The sequence below is a fragment of the Acipenser ruthenus genome, chromosome 41, assembly GCF_902713425.1.
Source record: "Acipenser ruthenus chromosome 41, fAciRut3.2 maternal haplotype, whole genome shotgun sequence".
NCBI lineage: Eukaryota > Metazoa > Chordata > Actinopteri > Acipenseriformes > Acipenseridae > Acipenser > Acipenser ruthenus.
In genome coordinates, this window is record NC_081229.1 from 5,875,214 (window position 1) to 5,895,188 (window position 19,975).

Sequence of the window (19,975 nt, forward strand, 5' to 3'; positions counted from 1 at the left end):
TGATAAGCCCCTGTTCAAATCCCAAAACATGACAGAAAACAGCATTACACTCAAAACATTAAACATGCCTTCAAAGTGCACTGTCCAGTTTGTTTACATTCCCATCCCCTCATGGAAGTTCAGTTCAATTGAGTTTGTGATTTGATGGCTGGGGCAAAAATGTGTTTTTCAGATATTCCTTCATTTTAAATTAGCTGGGAAAACAAAGAGTATAATTTGTACCACATTGCATAAAAAGCCATCTCTCCCCCCTCACCTATGAAAGAAAGGAGAGTTCAACACTTTGCTATAACGTGGAATGGGCGTTATATCTTACAGACCTCAATGTTATATTGGTTTGGCATCTTTTTCATATAGTCTCTTATAAATTCTGTTTTATGAATGAATACAAACGTGGTCATTTTTGCCACTGAATTCATTTCAAGGATCATCTATTCAAATGTTCAGATATTTGTCCCAGAGCTGTTAATAATAAAAAGTTGCCTACTGATTCTCAGTATTAGCGCTGCACAAACCAATTATCTGATTACTCACAGCTCTCCACAGAAATCAATTATGTGATTATTCACAGCTATTCACAGAAATCAGGTGCTGACAAATCAGGAGAGGGTCAGGGGTGTCGATCTGGCTGATTTCATTTCAAAGTAAAACAAGTGAGGAAGCAGCTGCTTGGGTTTGTGTGGATTGCAGTCCTCCACAGAGTCTCAGAAAAGCAGCAATCATCGCAAACCCAGGCAGCTGTTTCTCTGTGAGACGGGCAGCATCGTGCGATACGCTGCCGTTACAGATTATTTTGCCCGGTTACATTTGCTTGTTCCGCTTGGAATGTTAAATGAGCCCAATCCACACCAATCGACCTTCACCTGTGTAATCTGTAATAGAGGCAGGGAGAAAGCGGACAGTGCAATCTGAAAGAATGTCATTACATTAGTACAACAAAGACATTGGAAAAAGACAACATATCCCCCATAACCCCCCCTATCCCCACCGCAGCCAAAATGAATTAAAAAGGGATTGCAGATCACAAAATAATTCCACAGACTTTACCTGCTGTGCACGCCCATGAGCTGCACAGGCAGCTCTGAGAGTTATAGCAGACATGGACATTTTAATATGCACTTCCTGGGTCATTTTACATCACCAGTGTCATGTGATGTTACTGGCTGAAAGCATGTCAGTCAATAGGGGAAGCAGCAGCTGGTTGGTTAATGAAAGGAAACCCTTAAGGGTGGGGATAATTTCACTCTATAGGTGACCAAGGAAGTGCAGCACTATCTGAAAGCATGGCTTGCAGCCTAGTGTAGTACTAGGTGTTTCTAAATCAAACACCTGCATGCCAGAACATATCTGAGACCTGTATAACAGTTGGAAGAGAACAACAGGTAGGATTTATAGAATTACTGCGTTTGTAAAAATCACCATTATTATTAAACAATACCATACAATTGATTTTCTCTTATTTTTTCATTAAGTAAATCAGAATGGACAATATAATATACGTATAGTTAAAAAAAAAAGTAAAAAAAGTGCATATTTATCTAAATTTACAAAAGTGGGATTGGTAATTTTATTTATTTTTTGGAAGGGGGTGTGGTTTTACACATTTAAAAAATGTAAGATTTTCATACTGTTTGGGTTTATGCTGTAGAGGCAATTATATATATATATATATATATATATATATATATATATATATATATATATATATATAGATATATATAGATATATATAGATATCTATATATATATATATATATATATATATATATATATATAAACACACACACACTCGCCAAAGTTATCAGTAGCTAAACACAATACTTTAAGACTGCTGAGGACCTTTCAGCCAATCAGAGCACATTTTTCGCCTTGCATTCCATGACACATCACAGAGAAACCCAATTTGTGACATCAACTGTACCATATTGAGTTTTTACAGTGCTTTATTCTCAATACTTATATAAAGCAGTGTATAATACAGTTCTAGGTCTGTGTATACTGCTGGATTGTTGTGTGTGGATTACATCGAGACTCCCCGTGCCATTCACTTCTACTCGTGCCAAAATGAACTCAATGTTTGCAGCCCTATAACGCTATATTATATAAGTGTTGAGTTCTAGCATTGAATAACTTCAACTGCTACAGTGTGTTTTTCTTTACTTGATCTCATTTTGGAATCTCGCATTCATTCTAACCCTATGACAGAGTGAGCAGGAGAATCGCACTGTTTCAAATCACGCCATCGCCTCGCTTAAAGCAGATGCAGAGCTGGATCTAAGAAAGGAAATCTCTGAATTCAGCAGTTTAATGTGTTACTGCTGTGTTTATTTCACCTTCAGGGGCTCGCTTGGGTTACTCAGCCTCATCCCTGGAGTAACCACAGAACTTCATGAACCTTCTTCCATAGATCTGAGCCACTTAACTTTAATAATAACTAATAATAATAATAATAATAATAATAATAATAATAATAATAATAATAATAGAAATTGTGCAGTTTCTAAAAGGGAATGTTTCAAAAATTTTTTTTTTAAAAATCTGTATTTCTCTCCCCCACACTATTATAACTGGCTCCCATACCCCCATTCCTTTGATTCTCTCCCCTAAATTGGGGTTTGAGGTGGGCTCTGTACCCACATTGCACTGTGTGGTTGGTGTCTGATGACCTCACTTCCTGCCTGGCCTTCCTCACACACTCAGCAGCCAGAAGAAAAAGAAAATGGCGACGAACAGGAAGAGAGAATCCTGCCAGCTGTTAGGGTTTCCGTTGCCAGGGTTACCCACGTTGTGATCTGAGAACAAGAAAGAAAACAAATCAGAATTATTACACAGTAAGACCAAAGCTTTAATGCCTGGGGTGGGGTCCTCACTCTCCAGGTGGCCAAGGAAGTGCGACACTACCTGAAAGCAGCAGGGCTCGTGCAAACAGGTCAGGGATAGAAGTAAGACTCCTACAGCATAGCAGCTCACCCATTCCAGGTTTTAATACAAGCTTGATTAGCCACAGTGCAGAGCTAACAAGCTCAGTGTGTCTTATTAAACTCCCAGTAAAACCAGTAATGGATCCAACTGCTATGCAATGGGAGTCTTATTGCCTTCCCTGCTGGAGAACGGACTCTGTGTGCAGCCACAATCATGCTTCACTAATCGATTATTGAGATCAGGGGTGGGGGGGGGGGGGGGGGGGGGATGCGGGCAAGAAGGCGGGACAGGGGGAGGGCAGTCACCTGCTCTGTGGTTGTGCATGTTGCTGTTGAATACTGTTGTGAAGCCGCCGAAGGGGAAGGCGCCGATCCCAAAGGACATGTGGAACCCAGCATCTCCGAAACCCTGGAAGGGCTGCAGAGAAAACAAAATCCAATAAAGAAAAATGACAGGAAGCATGTGTCTGTCTCTGTGTCACATACACTTATCTCCCGGCCCCCAGCACAATGTGCTGGATAGGAATGGATTGAAAGAGAATCTACAGCAAACTGGTCTACAGCACGCACGTGGAAGAAATGTGGCAGACAGACAGGCAGGCAGGCAGGCAGGCATGTTCCCCCCTACCATGCTTACCCCTCGACTCTCAGGCTCTGTCCTCTGTCCCTGGGGTCTTGGTGGCGTTTTTAACCTGGAGAAGACAAGGGGAAAAAATAAATACATAAAACCAACATGTGCAGTAAAACACACAGACACCGCACAGTCAGCTTCAGAAAGTGGCAGTGCACTAATCACACGTCGCATGACTGTGAAGAAATCGTAAAGCGTGCAGTTTCAGGTGGATTAACATACAAAATGACATTTGAGAACATTATTAAACAGTGAAAATTACAAGCAGTACAAAATGAAAATGATTACAAAACAGTACGTTCAGAATTAGATGGGCAGATATGAAATACATGATTTACATTGGAGCATGATATACCTGAGGGAAGCACCCTGCATTGCATCAGCCATCTACCATCTATCCTCCGAGTGGCTGATGCAATCCAGGAGATTCCCTGGTGCTAGTAAATGCAGCTTTTGGCCTGATAGATTTAATTCAGTATTAAACTGCTCCTCGTTATAATGCAGATTCTTTACACTGCTGTATGGTAATAGCTCCCATTTGCCCTATAATGCCATGTATTCTCTGTCCGAATACAAATTGCCCAGTCTCTTATCTCCCGACTGCAGCATTATAAAGGGTGACTGCTGTAATTATTTTAGGTGAGTCAGGCACACCAGAGTGTAACCACTACCCAGTCCCCCTTCCTGCAGCACTCTGCCCCCTGCAGTAATATGTTGAAAACAGCAGGTGCATTCCTACTTTGAGGATTGTAACAGAGGATGTTTTAGAGCAATTAACTGTAAGGATGGATATAAGACTCCCATTGCAGAGCAGTTATTATTATTATTATTATTATTATTATTTATTTCTTAGCAGGCGCCCTTATCCAGGGCGACTTACAATTGTTACAAGATATCACATTATTTTTTACATACAATTACCCATTTATACAGTTGGGTTTTTACTGGAGCAATCTAGGTAAAGTACCTTGCTCAAGGGTACAGCAGCAGTGTCCCCTACCAGGGATTGAACCCACGACCCTCCGGTCAAGAGTCCAGAGCCCTAACCAGTTTGATCCCCCCTGGCTTTACTATGAGTTTAAGACACCCCTGAGTTTGTTACCTATACACTGTAGCTAACCAAGCTTGTAGAAAAACCTGAAATGGGTGAAAGTGCTGTGCAATAAGAGTATTATTTCCTGCCCTGGACTGTGGATGCTGCTGTTCTGGGGGTCTGACCTGGGGTCCTCTTGGCTGGTGCTCCCCCTCCCGTACAGAGGAATGACTTTGTCTCTGCTGATTCCTGCCTTGCACACAGGGCACTCCTGTCTGTTTGGTTGGGTTTCCAACCACTGCAAGGAAAGAGACCAGGATATAAACCATCAGGAAAACCAATACACACAGACAAGAGACACACACTGGGGAGAGAGGAAGAAACACAAAAACTATCACACAAGACACACACACTGTGGAGAAGAAAGAGCGAGGAACTCAAAAACCCGCTATGCAGTTGGAGTCTTATTTCCATCCGTGAAACACAAGAACTATCAGACAAGACACAGCACACACACTGGGGAAGAGATAGCAACAAACAAAACACACACAGACAGACATGTTAGTTTTGTAAAATCTCACTATAAGACCTTAAATGTAGGTCAATTTGTAGCTATTTTTTTATTGATGTAACCAAGGATCGATCAGCCAATGTGTTTTTATATTAGTAAGCACCAGCGCCATCTAGTGCACAGCAGTGTAAAAACAAAGATAACTAGAAGATACTAAGGTTAAAAAAGGACTATAAAAAAATAGATGTAAAGCTACTTGTTCTTTATGGATTCATTTATTTAAATATATGCCGCAGCACTGAAGAAACACATATTGCACTAGAAAATGAAGCTAAATTATATAAATCACTTACTTGATGCAGGCATGGCCAGCTGGTTTTTTGAGAGAGAGAGAGAGAGAGAGAGAGAGATTACATTTCTACAAAAAACAAAAAACTGGAGTTGATAATAACCAATTCCTTAAAATTCATGTTGACATTCACCCACCTGTGCCAAGGCTGTATAACAGAGCGGTCAGTAAAGAAGTGACCATTGGGACCTCCAGCCACTGTAAGCACTTGATGGAGAAATGTAAGTGTGACATGCAGAGCTCTGCCTTCAAAGTGACCTATCAACTCTGCCAGCCCCACCTACTCTGTTTGTTTAAATGTAGAGTAGGTGGGGCTAGTTGAAGTCACATCGTCATATCATTTGAATGAAAGAAGAAAGGCTGTTCAGTGCCAGGCCCTTAAGATTCTCCAGACAAGCACAAAGCTGCTCTACACAGATGAAACGCCGATTCAGAGAAAACAGAATGCAGAACAACAGAGACAGTAACACACACTAATGAATTATATATATATAAGCTCCTTACACTTTGACTAAGGCAACAGTAAGTAGATTAGTGTTAATCAGGGGCTGTGAAACTTGCCAATAGTGTTCACAAATAGATAATCGTCTATCACTAAATACATGCAAACCATTTTCTGAGCAAGGTGCAACTCCTCCAGTCAGCAGTACCCCAACACATTATGTATTTAACCTTTACTTAACCAGGAAAGTCCCATTGAGAGTAAAATATTTTTTCAAGGGTGACCTAATGAAGAAGATGGCATATAATAAAGAGTAACACAAATTCAAATCAACACAATCAATACAAAACAAGTTCATCAAAGTACAAACAACTATTTAGGAGCGCCGGCCAAAACAAAAACATCTCAGCTACAACTTTAGAACTGAGAAACAGAACAGTCTGAGATCTAAAGATTATAAGTACTCCTTGAGGCAACTACCACTATGTTACTGTAACTTCGGACTTTGCCAAGGAGAGCATTGCAAAGAATGATGTGCAGTACCAGGGTTTCAGTCTTCGCGTTGTCTATAGGCAGACTCGGGGGTGTGGCATTTATTAGTGCCTTTAATCACACTGCACATCCATTACTCAAAGTGCCTCTGTGTACATTATTGGTGGACGGGAATTTAAAAATTACTGGCATACAACCACGCTGTTTTAGTAATAATTATAATGTTGTTATTTCTGTGTATGTAGCTATCCTGCATCAAAACAGACATGACCACAACATGCGTATCACCCCCCATGCCTTCCAGCACTCCATTATCCAATGCATCACCTGTGCACCGCAGGGTAAACAGCTGTTAAACGGAAGAGCTGTGTTTGTCTCCATGTCAAGTAATGTTGATTTATGATTTATGATTTATTTTTTGTTTTGTTTTTGTAACGCTTAAGTACACACGTGTAATGACGTTGATGCATTCACTTTATAAATATTGTTACACAACATAAGCGTGCCCTGTCGTTCATTTCATGTTTTGAATATTGGTGTACAGATGACATTCCAAAGTATGTATTTACATATGATATTATGGCTTGTTTTATATGTACGTCTATAACTGACACTTTGCAAACATAAGCACATTACTGTTGGTGTATCCATAGCATTGTATGTTTTCGAGTGATAGCTATTATTTTTCTTCAAGTTAACAGTATTAGTGTTATAATCTTTACCAGAATAGATGACCGCATAGACTAATAACAGCGTCCCTGGCTGTATCCAGGCAAATATTGCACTCGAAGGTAGTTCGGTCCCGGTCCGACTCTTTCCCGAACCCCCCGCCTCCGGCTCCGCCACTGTTGTCGTTTACCGAGCCCCTCTGAGCCGCCTCGGTCGCCATCACACTTACTCAATCCTTGCCATAACAAGACGAGGACTGCCGACCCCAGCCAGGATTGGACAGTGACAGCGGGACTCGCTGACGACAGGCAAGATGATTGGCCGTAGCTCCATCTGTCAGACAAGCAATCGAGGTGGCCTCCCTCCCTCTCTCTCGCGATAATCTGCGAGCGAAGTGATTGGTCAAATCCCTTGCAGAAGGCGGGTGTAGACTGGCTGCAGAAGGAGGGCGGTCCTTGGATCAATCTGTAACGTTTATTGGATGCTTTCTGGGTCCCGCCCTAGAATCTGTGAACTGCTTGGCCAGTGACAAAAAAGAAGCTAAGTGCCCGCAGGGCGAGTTCCTGTCGTGTGAAATGTGAACCACAACTCCGGTCCGTTACTGCATCCTGTCCCCCCGCGGGGTTTTAGCAGCATTTTCAATAGCAGGCCCTGCCCATTTATTTCAATTTCCCCATTTCTCGGGTAGCCGTGTAGTTTATTAAGCAACAAAATAACGAAATAACAGGCAACGGGACTGGAAATCGTGCGGCTGTCAACCCGAACGGATTATATTTTATTACCAAAACCAAGCAACAGCGCCAGCTTTATTACTATTATTATTAATTTTGATTTTGAAAACAATTCCATCCTCTTTTTAATATTGCACATATTTTGATATATATATATATATATATATTAACGAAACACGGCGATTCCAGCATCATTCACAAATCTTCCAAGAACATGCAGAGGACCACGGGAAAGAAACGGGGACGGTTCAGTTATTTTCGACACTTGCTGCTTTGATTGAAATTTAAGACAAAATACGGGACTTTTTAAAATGTTCAAATAAACAAACAAAAAACGAAGATGCTTCACAATATTAGACATCATTAGGAGAGGCGTTTTTTTTTTTTTTTTTACCCGACAGGAATATCGAAAACCTTTTTCTTTTTAACCGAATTTCTGCACGTTTTGTATTACATTTTCTGTATTTATTATTATTATTATTATTATTATTATTATTATTATTATTATTTCGGGAGTGGGGTTGTATATTTTTAATATTTGTGAAATATATTTTGATATGACCCACTCCCACACAGTGTATTTATTTGACCCCCTTCTTTCACAATCTCGAATTCATATAATAATTGTATGCCTTCTTCCATTATGTTTTAAAAACCTAAGTTTCGTTTCATAATTTTGTATATTACGTTTTTTGTATTTGTGCTCAATGAAGCAGGATAGCGAGGACTGCGGCCTAGTACAATTCGACCACATTCCATCCTTGGATGTTATATTAATAATAATACAATTTCTGTAAAAAAATATTACACACAACTGACTTTTACTGTAGTACAGCCAAACGAAGAACCGGTAAACAGAAGCTGGCGCACATTTTATATTTCATTTGACTTCATTTGATGTGGCAAATTTATAACGAAAATACGAAAACATAAAACAACCACCTCAAGTTTGTGGTAACTACTGCCAGTTTCAAAGTACAAGGAAAAACACCGACCAACTTTGAAGTCTTTTATTAAAAAGGAATTGCGAAAAACAGGTAAGTGAAAGCTGTTTCGTTGTTTCATATTATATTTACATTTTTGTCTTGACGTAATCGTATTATTTCATTGACTTGTCTGTTGTTAATTTATTACGGAAACAATATACCTGGATTAGGTACGCTGGTGGACAATATACTTACGTTTTTTAGTTGCCTGATTCAAACTATTTAAATATACCTCAGAAATATGGAACAGTAAATGTCCCTTAAACACTCCTTCTGAATTTGAAGAATGTTCTACTTTAAAAGCAATAGAAGTTCATAAGAACCTGTTTTTTGGATACAAGCTCTGATTGGATCCATGATTCTCCAGACTGTAGCCTCCTCTTACTGTAATTACTGTGCAAACAGATACACATGGAAACAGAGACCTCGAGCTACAATTACACACTTTAAGACTGTGCTAAAAGCAACCAACACAGTCACATGAACCGCGGTCTGGAGCCTGCAATGGCGAGACTCTTTCTAATGAAAGCCCCTGTGGAGGCGATCATAACTACGTCTATCACGCGTCACATTGTACATGCATCTGGAATCACTTATTCAGTTGCTAAGAGACTTGTTATTTAAATTATTTAGCATAAGCTGTTGATAATATCAGATGTTGGAGATATGGGGGGGGGGGGGGGGGGGTCTGTCTGTTCATCCGTACATCACGTCACACTTCATGTTTCCATATATCTGGAGAGCTGGTCTCCAAGTGGCATGAAGGTTGTTATTCAAATTATCTAAGAGAAGTTATTGATAATATCAGACATCTGTCTGTCTGTTCGTATAGCAGTCTGTCTGTATGTCACATAACTGTACAGCACGCAAGTACAAGTTGTGCTAAAGAAGATCCTTGACAATGGAACCAGCAGTCCTCGAGATGCAAGTCCATTATATCTGTACAGACAGCCTCTCCACCCCGCTGATTGTGATACTCTGAGTGACTGTGCTGGAGAAGCACCTGAACAAGTTGCATCTCAATTGCACAAGCTCTCTTATAGGTGAATGTAACACTGTAATAATGACTAACAGACAGAATACATGAAGTCAAATAACCTCCATATACCCCAGACTGATACTCTCAATACAATAGCCCATGATTTCAAATCCAATCTCTTATCTCATTTTTAGCTTTATTAACATGATCACTGCCCCTCCCCCTTAAAGGAATACTAACCACATTTAAAATGCATTCTTTTCTCTCTGTGAGCTTTATTAAAATGAAGGCATGTCAGTTGTGATCCCAGTGATTTCGGTGGGTGATTGTGATGGCTGTTGTCTCTGCTCTTGTCCTGTGTGTGTGGCAGTGCTGCTGAGTATGGATCTCTCGGTGGCTCAGGGCTTGCTGATTTGTCTTCTCATCCTGGTCCCGCTGCTGTACGAGTGGATCCCCTCCTTCAAGTTCTTCTGCAAGATGGCGTTCTTCTACAGCTGGATCCTCGCCCTGGCCGTGCTCGCAATACCCATCTGCGCAGTGAGGGGGCGCAACGTCGAGAACATGAAGTGAGTACGGAGTGCCGATGCTTTCTTTACGTGATGTATCGGAATAGACATATATAATACAAGACGCGGATGGAAATAAGACTCCTGTTGCATAGCAGTTTGCTCCATTCCTGGTTTTACTGTTGGCTTGATTAGCCACAGTGTGTCTGGTAACAAGCTCAGGTGTGTCTTACTAAACTCATAGTAAAACCAGGAATGGAGCAAACTGCTATGCAATGGGAGTTTTATTTCTTTTAGTATGAGTGGCAGTGACCATTTACTTTACTAAAAGTTTAAACTTCAGCTCACTCCAAGGAGCACTCCAGTTTTCAAATAAACAACTATACATTGAGCGGTAAGACATCTGTGTGTACCCCCATGGACACGGGTACATCTTGGATCAGAGCCTCCTGGTGCATGTTTTGCTGAAATCCATTTCAGGTTTTCTTGGTGACTGCTTCCCAAGCAGAAGCAACTGTGTTTGAAAGATGTCGTTAGCGGTCAGTATTGCCAGATCAGAGGTTTTGCCTCCAGATCAGAGGTTTTGCCTCCAGATCAGAGGTTTTGCCTCCAGATCAGAGGTTTTGCCTCCAGATCAGAGGTTTTGCCTCCAGATCAGTTTTGTAGGAATGGGTAGAGGTACATTTTTAATGAGAGGATTTTGTAAAGGTATTTTTTTTCTGTCTGAAAACATCTTTTCCCTAGGATTTATTGATAATGTGCAAGTCCTTCCTTTACTAATATGGTCGGATGTGCTGTGACATCATGCCTGTAGCTGCGATCACTGATTTCTATAGAATTTCTCCAGACCTAAAATTAATTTTAAGTGCAACAACATGATAAGATTATTATTTGTTTATTTAGCAGACAGTTATCTAAGGCAACTTAGAGACTAGGGTGTGTGAACTGTGCATCAGCTGCAGAGTCACTTACAACAACGTCTCACCTGAAAGACAGAGCACAAGGAAGTTAAGTGACTTGCTCAGGGCCACACAATGAGTCGGTGAGTGAGCCGGGATTTGATCCAGGGACCTCCTGGTTACAAGCCCCTTTTTCTTTAACCACCAGAACACACAGCCTCCCATACAGCTGGTATTAGGGCCCCTAGTCTGTGTTACATAGAATTGGAGTGAGGCACAGGTGGGGGCCTAATACTTGTTGCAGAGGAAGTTAATTTAGTTGTAAGAGCCGTGTTTAGAGAGTAAGTAATGGGGTTCCATAAAGATGCAGCGTGGCACGCCCCCACGTGTTGCTACAACCGTTTAAGTAACCAACCTGTCATTTCTTTTCATTATTAACATCCTGACAACCTTTTACCCTTTAAGTTCTGTTTCAACGTTCTTTTCAAAATGTCAGCTCTAGTGCACTGATCATGTAAGGATTATTGCCCACATTGTCAAATGGGGAACACAGCAATAACGGTCCATGATGTGGTACGCGTATGTTTTTTTTTTTCAATCGCTTTCTGCAGTGATTTAGAGGACAGATCTCAAACCCCAGTGCAATAAGTGGACATTTTGAAAAGAGCTTTGAAACAGACTTTAAAGTTTTATAAGGTTGTTAATAATGAAAAGAACAATTACAGGTACGTTATAATATCTATCTATCTCTATCTATCTATCTATTTATCTATCTATCTATCTATCTATCTATCTATCTATCTATCTATCTATCTATCTATCTATCTATATATATATATATATATATATATATATATATATATATATATATATATATAATAATAACAATCTGGTTCTCTTGCCTTTTTCAATGAATATAATTTAATTAATAGAGAATAAAAACATACCAAGTTAACAACTACCTAGCCTAAGTTTAATTAATTGTTTTTGTAATCTACCAGCGGCTTCTGTTGCAGTCACATCGCTGATAATAATGCTGTCCTTCTGGAGTGCCTCTGAATGCTTTTTAATTTGTTTGTTTTTTAAACCATTTAAGTGCAAAACCATAACAAAACTTGTATACAGGCTTTATTTTTTTATTATTTGCCTTGCGGTTGCCTTTAATTAATTTCTCTGCACGCACTACTTTGTATATGATGTAGAATACGTGATTGTAAACATCTAACACAAGTACGTACAATACTCTTTCAAATAAACGTGATATGATTTTGAATATGCGCTTCTTAGGGTCGGTATTATTGTCATTGCTCGCGCCCCGCCACCTCTTTCTTTGAAAATTAAGCACTGTGTGCACGTGTTAGGTCAGAGAACAGTCTGTTGTTGCCATGGTACCAGCGCAATAAATGGCGTCCTATTATAATGTATAAACCCGTTTTCAATGTCGCTCTCTGAAAACGATGGTGGATTTACACATTACAACAAGCCAAAAATAGACCACATTCCAGACTGTTCGAAGTTCATAAATCGAGTTTGTTCAACGTGAGCGAATGACTCAATACTGGAAATCTTAGAAAGATGGTATTTATTAAGCATGCAACAAAATAAGTTTGAAAATCACACAAAACAGTTACATAATATCACATTAAAAGCATTACAATAAGAACTAAGGTTTTAAACAACAATTTACCAAAGAAATATTAGTACATACTGACACAACAACAAGGGATCGCAAAATACCTGAATAGATGTTTAAGAGTATTGTTACCTGGCGTGGAAAGCCGTCACTTTCAGCGTTCTGTTACCTTGTGTTTCTCCGAGTGTCGGGGCCCCTGACCTAGATGGATAGATACGGAGAGCTGAGGGCTACAGGTGCAGTCTTGTAGTTTCTTTGAATCTGAGCAAGCAGGGATCAGAGGAGCAGGTATCCAGCGATCAGAAATGCGGTTAGGAGATCAGGGAGGCCAGTATCCAGCGATCAGAGGGGCACAGCAGAGCGGTCATGGGATCAGAGGGGCTCAGCGGAGCAGTCAGGGGATCAGAGGGGCTCAGCGGAGCGGTCAGGGGATCAGAGGGGCCCAGCGGGGCAGTCGGGATCAGAGGGGCTCAGCGGAGCGGTCAGGGGATCAGAGGAGCTCAGCGGGGAGGTCAGGGCATCAGAGGGGAGCAGGTGTCCAGTCAGGGCATCAGAGGGGAGCAGGTGTCCAGTCAGGGCATCAGAGGGGAGCAGGTGTCCAGTCAGGGCATCAGAAGGCATCAGAGTTGAGCAGGTGTCCAGTCAGGGCATCAGAGGGGAGCAGGTGTCCAGTCAGGGCATCAGAGGGGAGCAGGTGTCCAGTCAGGGCATCAGAGGGGAGCAGGTGTCCAGTCAGGGCATCAGAGGGGAGCAGCCTCAGGTGTCCAGTCAGGGCATCAGAGGGGAGCAGGTGTCCAGTCAGGGCATCAGAGGGGAGCAGGTGTCCAGTCAGGGCATCAGAAGGCATCAGAGTTGAGCAGGTGTCCAGTCAGGGCATCAGAGGGGAGCAGGTGTCCAGTCAGGGCATCAGAGGGGAGCAGTCTCAGGTGTCCAGTCAGGGCATCAGAGGGGAGCAGGTGTCCAGTCAGGGCATCAGAGGGGAGCAGGTATCCAGTCAGGGCATCAGAGGGGAGCAGGTGTCCAGTCAGGGCGTCAGAGGGGAGCAGGTGTCCAGTCAGGGCAAGGAGCTAATGTTTACAGTCGGCTTTTATACTTTTCAAGCAAAGATTATTTGAATTTCCCACTGCATGCTCCGATTGGCTAGTTTGTGGCTGAATGGGCTCGAAACCTTGATTGATCCCTCCCCCCCTTCCTCTGTCTGATTAGTTCATTATCATAATCTGGAAAAGGGAAACTTTTAAAACGTGCATAATTTAGCTAAATAATTCTGATTTTATTCTGAATTCCTGTTATTTTTAGAATAAGAAATTTCATTTCTTTAGGCACCAAATATGTCGGGTTGCGACTTTGGTTAGACATTGCAAATAGTTTAATTCGCTTTGGGATTTAATACCTGGGTTATTCTATGCTTGTTAGGCAATTTAAGAATAAAAACACTTGCATCTTGTACTCGTAGTGGTATTAAGTCAATATGATGTGAATTTTGTCTTAAATCTCTTGTTTTCTTTGCGCTAATTTAAAGTGGTCATTTTTCTCTTTCTTTCAGGCTCTGTGTTAAACCACCTCTCTCTCATAGACTGGGTAATTCAATCACAGAGACGGGTTTGATTATCCTTTTGTTTCCTGGGTGCCTGATGCATTCAAGGTGTTAGATTGATCGTTATCGCTAGGCAAAGCTAGACACATTAGATTAAAGTTAATTCAATTTCGCTTTCTGTTAAAATATACAATATCCACAACATTTGCAATATATTTGCGATGACAACGTCTATATGACCTACAAGGCACAGGTGTCGTTGTCCATCCATCAACAGTCCAAAGCACCTTTGACCATTGGTTCAAATGGTGCGGTAGCTTGAAGTACAGGGGTGCTGTGACTCTTATGAGCTGTGTGTGTGCACTGCACTGCGCCCTCTTCACATTGCTTTGGAACACAGACGATAATAGACCAATCAGAGTTGACTGTCACAACAGTGGCGGGATACTTTATACTGTAAATCACGCGGTGGTAATCTCGTGAGAGTTGGAACGCATTATAAGCAGGTGTGTACAGTAGAACGCTTAATGAAAATGTCCCCAAAAAAGAATATCGTATTTTTTTGTGAATTCTTCAGTGGCCCCACCTGCTAAAATCAGCTCATCACGAATGCCGCTAACTGGGGTTGCTGGTTTGTGGAGCAATACTGAATACCGGCTCGGTGGCATTGTGGATGCGCCAGGTGTCCATTCTCTAATGAAAAACCCAGCATGACACCGGAGCACAAATCAGCCTTTGAAGTCTTCTGACCATCCTTGTCTTCAACGACTACTGTAAATAAGAGAACTGTTCAGCGTGTTTTTACAAGTAAATGTTTCTAAATTGCAGTATTTAAGTGGCTCATAACAGTGTATGCTACTTTCCGATTTGTTTGCGCTACACGTTTTATGGTAAGCATGTTATTATTTATTATTATTATTAGTTTATTTATCAGACGCCTTTATCCAAGGCGACTTACAGAGACTAGGGTGTGTGAACTGTGCATCAGCTGCAGAGTCACTTACAATCACATCTCACCCGAAAGACGGAGCACAAGGAGGTTAAGTGACTTGCTCAGGGTCACACAATGAGTCAGTGGCTGTGGTGGGATTTGAACTGGGGACCTGCTGGTTACAAGCCCCTTTCTTTAACCACTGGACCACACAGCCTCCATGTTGTAAACATTGTAGCAAGGACAGGGGTTAAACATTTTTTTACTTAAATAGATAAACAGGTGATGGTGCTGCTTCATTTTATCAACATGTTTAACACATAACATAAGAACATAAGAAAGTTTACAAACAAGTGGAGGCCATTCAGCCCATCTTGCTCGTTTGGTTGTTAGTAGCTTATTGATCCCAGAATCTCATCAGGTAGCTTCTTGAAGGATCCCAGGGTGTCGGCTTCAACAACATTACTGGGGAGTAATGTTGTCTCTTTTGTTTTATACTTTTCAACTTAAAATATAAATCACGTTTATTGTTTATAGTCAACCTTTAGGAATTTCTAGTCGCATACGTGCGCCTAAATTAAAATGTATGTTTGCACACGCATTTTTTTGTTTCATATGCAGAAACTGTTGGGATATTTACATCTGTGCTACTGGACGACACAGAAGGCTTTCCCCATCAGCCGAAACAAAAACTGTTGTATGCTTCTATGCTAGTGCTTGTTCTGATCGCGATCCACGTATTGGCCACCGCTGTATTAAACCATTTGGGCCATTTTGTTTTAGATTTAGATTTGTCTACTTTTGGCTTCCATCATATACAGGGCTTACAGTTTTGTTCAATGGCTTTCAGCACCCCCACTGTAAACACAGCGCCACTGCGTAGACTCCTCTGATTTGTAAGTAACACCTGCTTCTTAACGTTCCACTTTCAGAGTCTCTTCTTCAGGGGTATGTAGACATTTAAACACGTGTTACTGTCTGATAAATTTGCACCCAAACTTTTGCAGCCAACAGGCAGTTCTGGGAGCTGGAAGTACAGTATTTGCAAACGCATGATTTCACCAGTGAATGTAGCAATCATAACATTGTACAAGGACTGGGGCAAATTGAGAAACCGGGTGAAACACAAAAAAACCTCAACATTTTTTTTTTTTTAAGTTTTTTTTTTTTTTTTTTAAGTTTTTTTGACTGGCACTAGCACTTTATACACAACTATATACACAAACAAACAAACATCTGGACACGTAGTAAACATGGCAGGAGGTCTGGCTTCACATTACACCATGTACTGTTAAGGATTAAGTCTATATGCGCTGTAGTGCAATGCTAAGGATCTTTAGGAGGGCTTCTGTTTTTTTTGTGTTTTTTTTTGGTGCTTATTGATCTATTTTTGAGTTTTATGTCAATCGTTTTTTGGGGGGGCTTTCGCTTTGTATATACTGTATGAAATTATTGTTTTCTGTTCGTTTAAAACATGCTTGGGTGTTTTTTTTATGTCACAGTACAGTAACTCGACAGACAGTACTTGCACGTTTAGTTGTACCTTCTTTCCTTTGCTGTCTTCCACAACAAAATCCTTATGGTCACGTAACAGGCACATTGTTGTGAGGAATCTTGCAAGCGGAGTCCAATAGAAATGTAGGAATGTGCTGCCACTCAGTAGTTGTGGTGGGTTTAAAGTATTCAGAATGAATCCATGTTCGTTACAAGTCAGGAAGGAGGGGCATTGCTAAGCTGCACTGGGAAAGGTAGTTCTGTTTTAGTTTTTTTGTACTGCAGTAGTGTTTTTTATGTTAAAGGGGTGAAGTCCACGTGAATTGAGTAACCCTTTCCAGTGTTTACATTTTTGTATCGGGTGTTTTATCGGTTAAAATCGAAAATCAGAAGCCCTAATCTTTAAGGTTATGTCAGTATTTTTTGTGATCACGTGACCTCCCTGCAATAGCCCAACGCTGTTTCTCCAAGTTACTATATATAGAGATAAAGATAGAAATGCAGTTGTTTTAAATCTCCTGACTACTAGCAGATAATATTAAATATGTTAAAGAGCTCCACGCCAGGTAACTTTGATATTGCATTATGCTGGTGCAGTTAAGAAATGCAGTGAAAGCAGGACTTCACTTAATACTTTCCTAGAGCTTTGTGTTGTGGCCGGCAGAGCAGAGCACGCATAGTGTGCAATATTGAATAGCAAGTAATTTAGTTTGGGGGAACTCAGTAGAAAAATAGAGGCAGTCTTTTAAGTGAGACCAAAAAATGTATTATGATTTATGAATTTATAGTGTGTTAAATATTGAGAGCAGGGGGGATACCTGGGTCAGTAGAATGCTTGTGTTTAATATTGAGAGCAGTGGGGATGCCTGGGTCAGTAGAATGCTTGTGTTTAATATTGAGAGCAGTGGGGATGCCTGGGTCAGTAGAATGCTTGTGTTTAATATTGAGAGCAGCGGGGATGCCTGGGTCAGTAGAATGCTTGTGTTTAATATTGAGAGCAGCGGGGATGCCTGGGTCAGTAGAATGCTTGTGTTTAATATTGAGAGCAGCGGGGATGCCTGGGTCAGTAGAATGCTTGTGTTTAAGATTGAGAGCAGTGGGGATGCCTTGGTCAGTAGAATGGTTGGTTGATCATTTGATCTTTAATAGAATTTTGCATTTGTGGATTCTATTATTGCCTTTTTGTTTGTGGATTTTAGTGTCTGTTTCTTATTTTTAAAACAATTGTCAAAACCTCAATAAAGGAAGAAAAAAAAAAAGTGTGTACCTTAACATTAAGACTGTGTACTTCACTGGGAGACCCAACGTTTCAAAGTTTGAGCTGAGTCCTGGACCCTCAACTGGAAAGCATTTTGGAGAGCCCGGGGTATAATGGTATAATTAACAGGTGGTTAATTAAAGACCAGAGGAAACGTTTGGAAAATATGGCCACAGAACTCTCAACTTTAGCAACTCGAATTCTGGGTTTTGACTCTGATTTTGAAATAAGAATTCAATATTGGAGGAGCAACAGAACCCAGAACCACTCAGAAGGGCTGCAGACATCACCAAATAACAAAAAAACAAAATGGAACATGCTGAGAACCGAAAAAAAGTGTTTCCGCAGGGAGTCCGCAGGTTGCACTGTAATGAATGTGTATGGAACCTGTGTGTTCCACAGTATCAGAGAGGACACGTGAAACACCTGCACTCCGTGAACAGCAGGGGTCGCCATTGTATTTAGAAAAAAAATACACTTCGTATCTACAGGACTCCCCTCTCTTTTCCTATCCCTCCCTTTCCTCTACATTCCTAATCAGACTAAATAGTGAAACTTGACTCTCTGCCTCTCCCTGTCTCTCTCTGCCTCTCTCTCTCTCTACCTCTCCCTCACTCTCACTGCCCTTCCCTCGCCTTTTCAGGTGCAGTCAAATTTCTAGTAGGTAATGCCCTTTAATTGGAGTTATATTGCCTTATTAACCCCCCTCTCTCCCGCCTCTCTCTCAGGGTGCTCCAGTTCATGTTGCTCCACATCAAGTACCTGTACGGGATAAAGATTGATGTGAAGGGCTGGGAGAACTTCCCTCTGAAGGAGCCCTACGTGGTCGTGTCCAACCATCAGAGCTCCATCGACCTGCTGGGTAAGACGGGGGGAGAGGGGGACTGGGGGGAGAGGAGAGATGCGGAGTGGGGGAAGAGAGAGGCGGACTTGGGGAAGAGGCGGGAGGAGAGAGGGGGAAGGGTAAGAGGGGGAGGAGAGGGGGACTGGGGGGAGAGGAGAGATGTGGAGTGGGGGAAGAGGCGGGAGGAGAGAGGGGGAAGGAGGAGAGGGAGAAGGAGGGAGGGGGAAGAGGAGAGAGGGGGAAGGAGAAGAGGGGGAGGAGAGAGGCAGACTTGGGGAAGAGGGGTATGGGGAAGGGGGTAGGAGAGAGGGAGATGGGGAAGAGAGGGGAGAGGGAGAAAGAGGGTGGGAGGAGGAGGAGAGAGTGGTGGCTACCCACCAGAGCTCCATTAATGTATTGGGTAAGAGAGAGGGGAAAGGAAAAGGGGGGGGGGGGCGGTTGGGCTTGCAGAGTAACAGTTGAAACAGACCACACAAGTGCATCAGCATTACCTCACTAGCACCTCCTAACACAGCTCAAATGGGCTCTTCTGTAGTGAAGTTAAAAAACGAAAATGAAAAAAGTCTTTAATCCGTTTCATCTGCTTGCAATGGAAAAGAACCACTTCAGAGGGGGTTGTACTGGAATGTGAGGCTTCCCACTGACATTGTCCAAATACCAGTCTGATTACACTGGGCTGGATGCAAAATTAGAAACACCTGCCAGAACACTGTCAATAGGGTGGGTCTATCTGATAGCACAGGATCCTCTGAAATAACAAAACAAAAAGATTATACATTGGCTTGCAGTGGTGCTGAGTAGAGGTCTGCGTGGGCCTACATTTAAAAGCCGCTCCGAACCCGACCAAACAAATCTGAACCCGACCCGAGCCCGAGAACTTTGAAATATTTACATACCCGACCCTCTCCACAAATATCATAATTCCAAACATGCGCTATTGAAACCAAATACCTTCCGTGTAGAGTCTATTCCCGATTTCCAGTTAAAGCGGAAATAAAGAAAGAATCCCTCTCAATTAATCAGATCTCATTTACTTCCTTTCCTAGTAATCCAACACTGCGTGATTTAAAAAGAAGACAACAACAGGCTTCTTCAAAACTTTACCATAAGCAGCTGCACATTAAGATGCT

General features: G+C 41.6%; 2 protein-coding genes across 2 annotated transcripts in view; one reads left to right on the top strand and one right to left on the bottom strand.

Annotated features, from left to right (window-relative positions):
* Nucleotides 1-1,743: 1,743 nt before the first annotated feature.
* Nucleotides 1,744-7,357, bottom strand: LOC117972085 (E3 ubiquitin-protein ligase RNF5-like). The gene is made up of 6 exons (XM_034920336.2): nt 7,101-7,357; nt 5,449-5,467; nt 4,770-4,882; nt 3,558-3,612; nt 3,227-3,338; nt 1,744-2,791 (listed from the first exon to the last, which is right to left on the bottom strand). Exons 1-6 carry the CDS (start codon nt 7,265-7,267, stop codon nt 2,688-2,690), a joined length of 570 nt encoding a protein of 189 aa, XP_034776227.2. The 5' UTR covers nt 7,268-7,357; the 3' UTR covers nt 1,744-2,687.
* Nucleotides 7,358-7,607: 250 nt separating this feature from the next.
* LOC117962695 (1-acyl-sn-glycerol-3-phosphate acyltransferase alpha-like) overlaps nt 7,608-19,975 on the top strand; it is a 31,058-nt gene continuing 18,690 nt past the window's right edge. Inside the window, exons 1-3 of the mRNA XM_059011011.1 lie at nt 7,608-8,815; nt 10,114-10,309; nt 18,730-18,863. Of these exons, the coding sequence (XP_058866994.1) occupies nt 10,125-10,309; nt 18,730-18,863 (319 nt within the window). The 5' untranslated portion in view covers nt 7,608-8,815; nt 10,114-10,124. The remainder of the gene's footprint in view (nt 8,816-10,113; nt 10,310-18,729; nt 18,864-19,975) is intronic.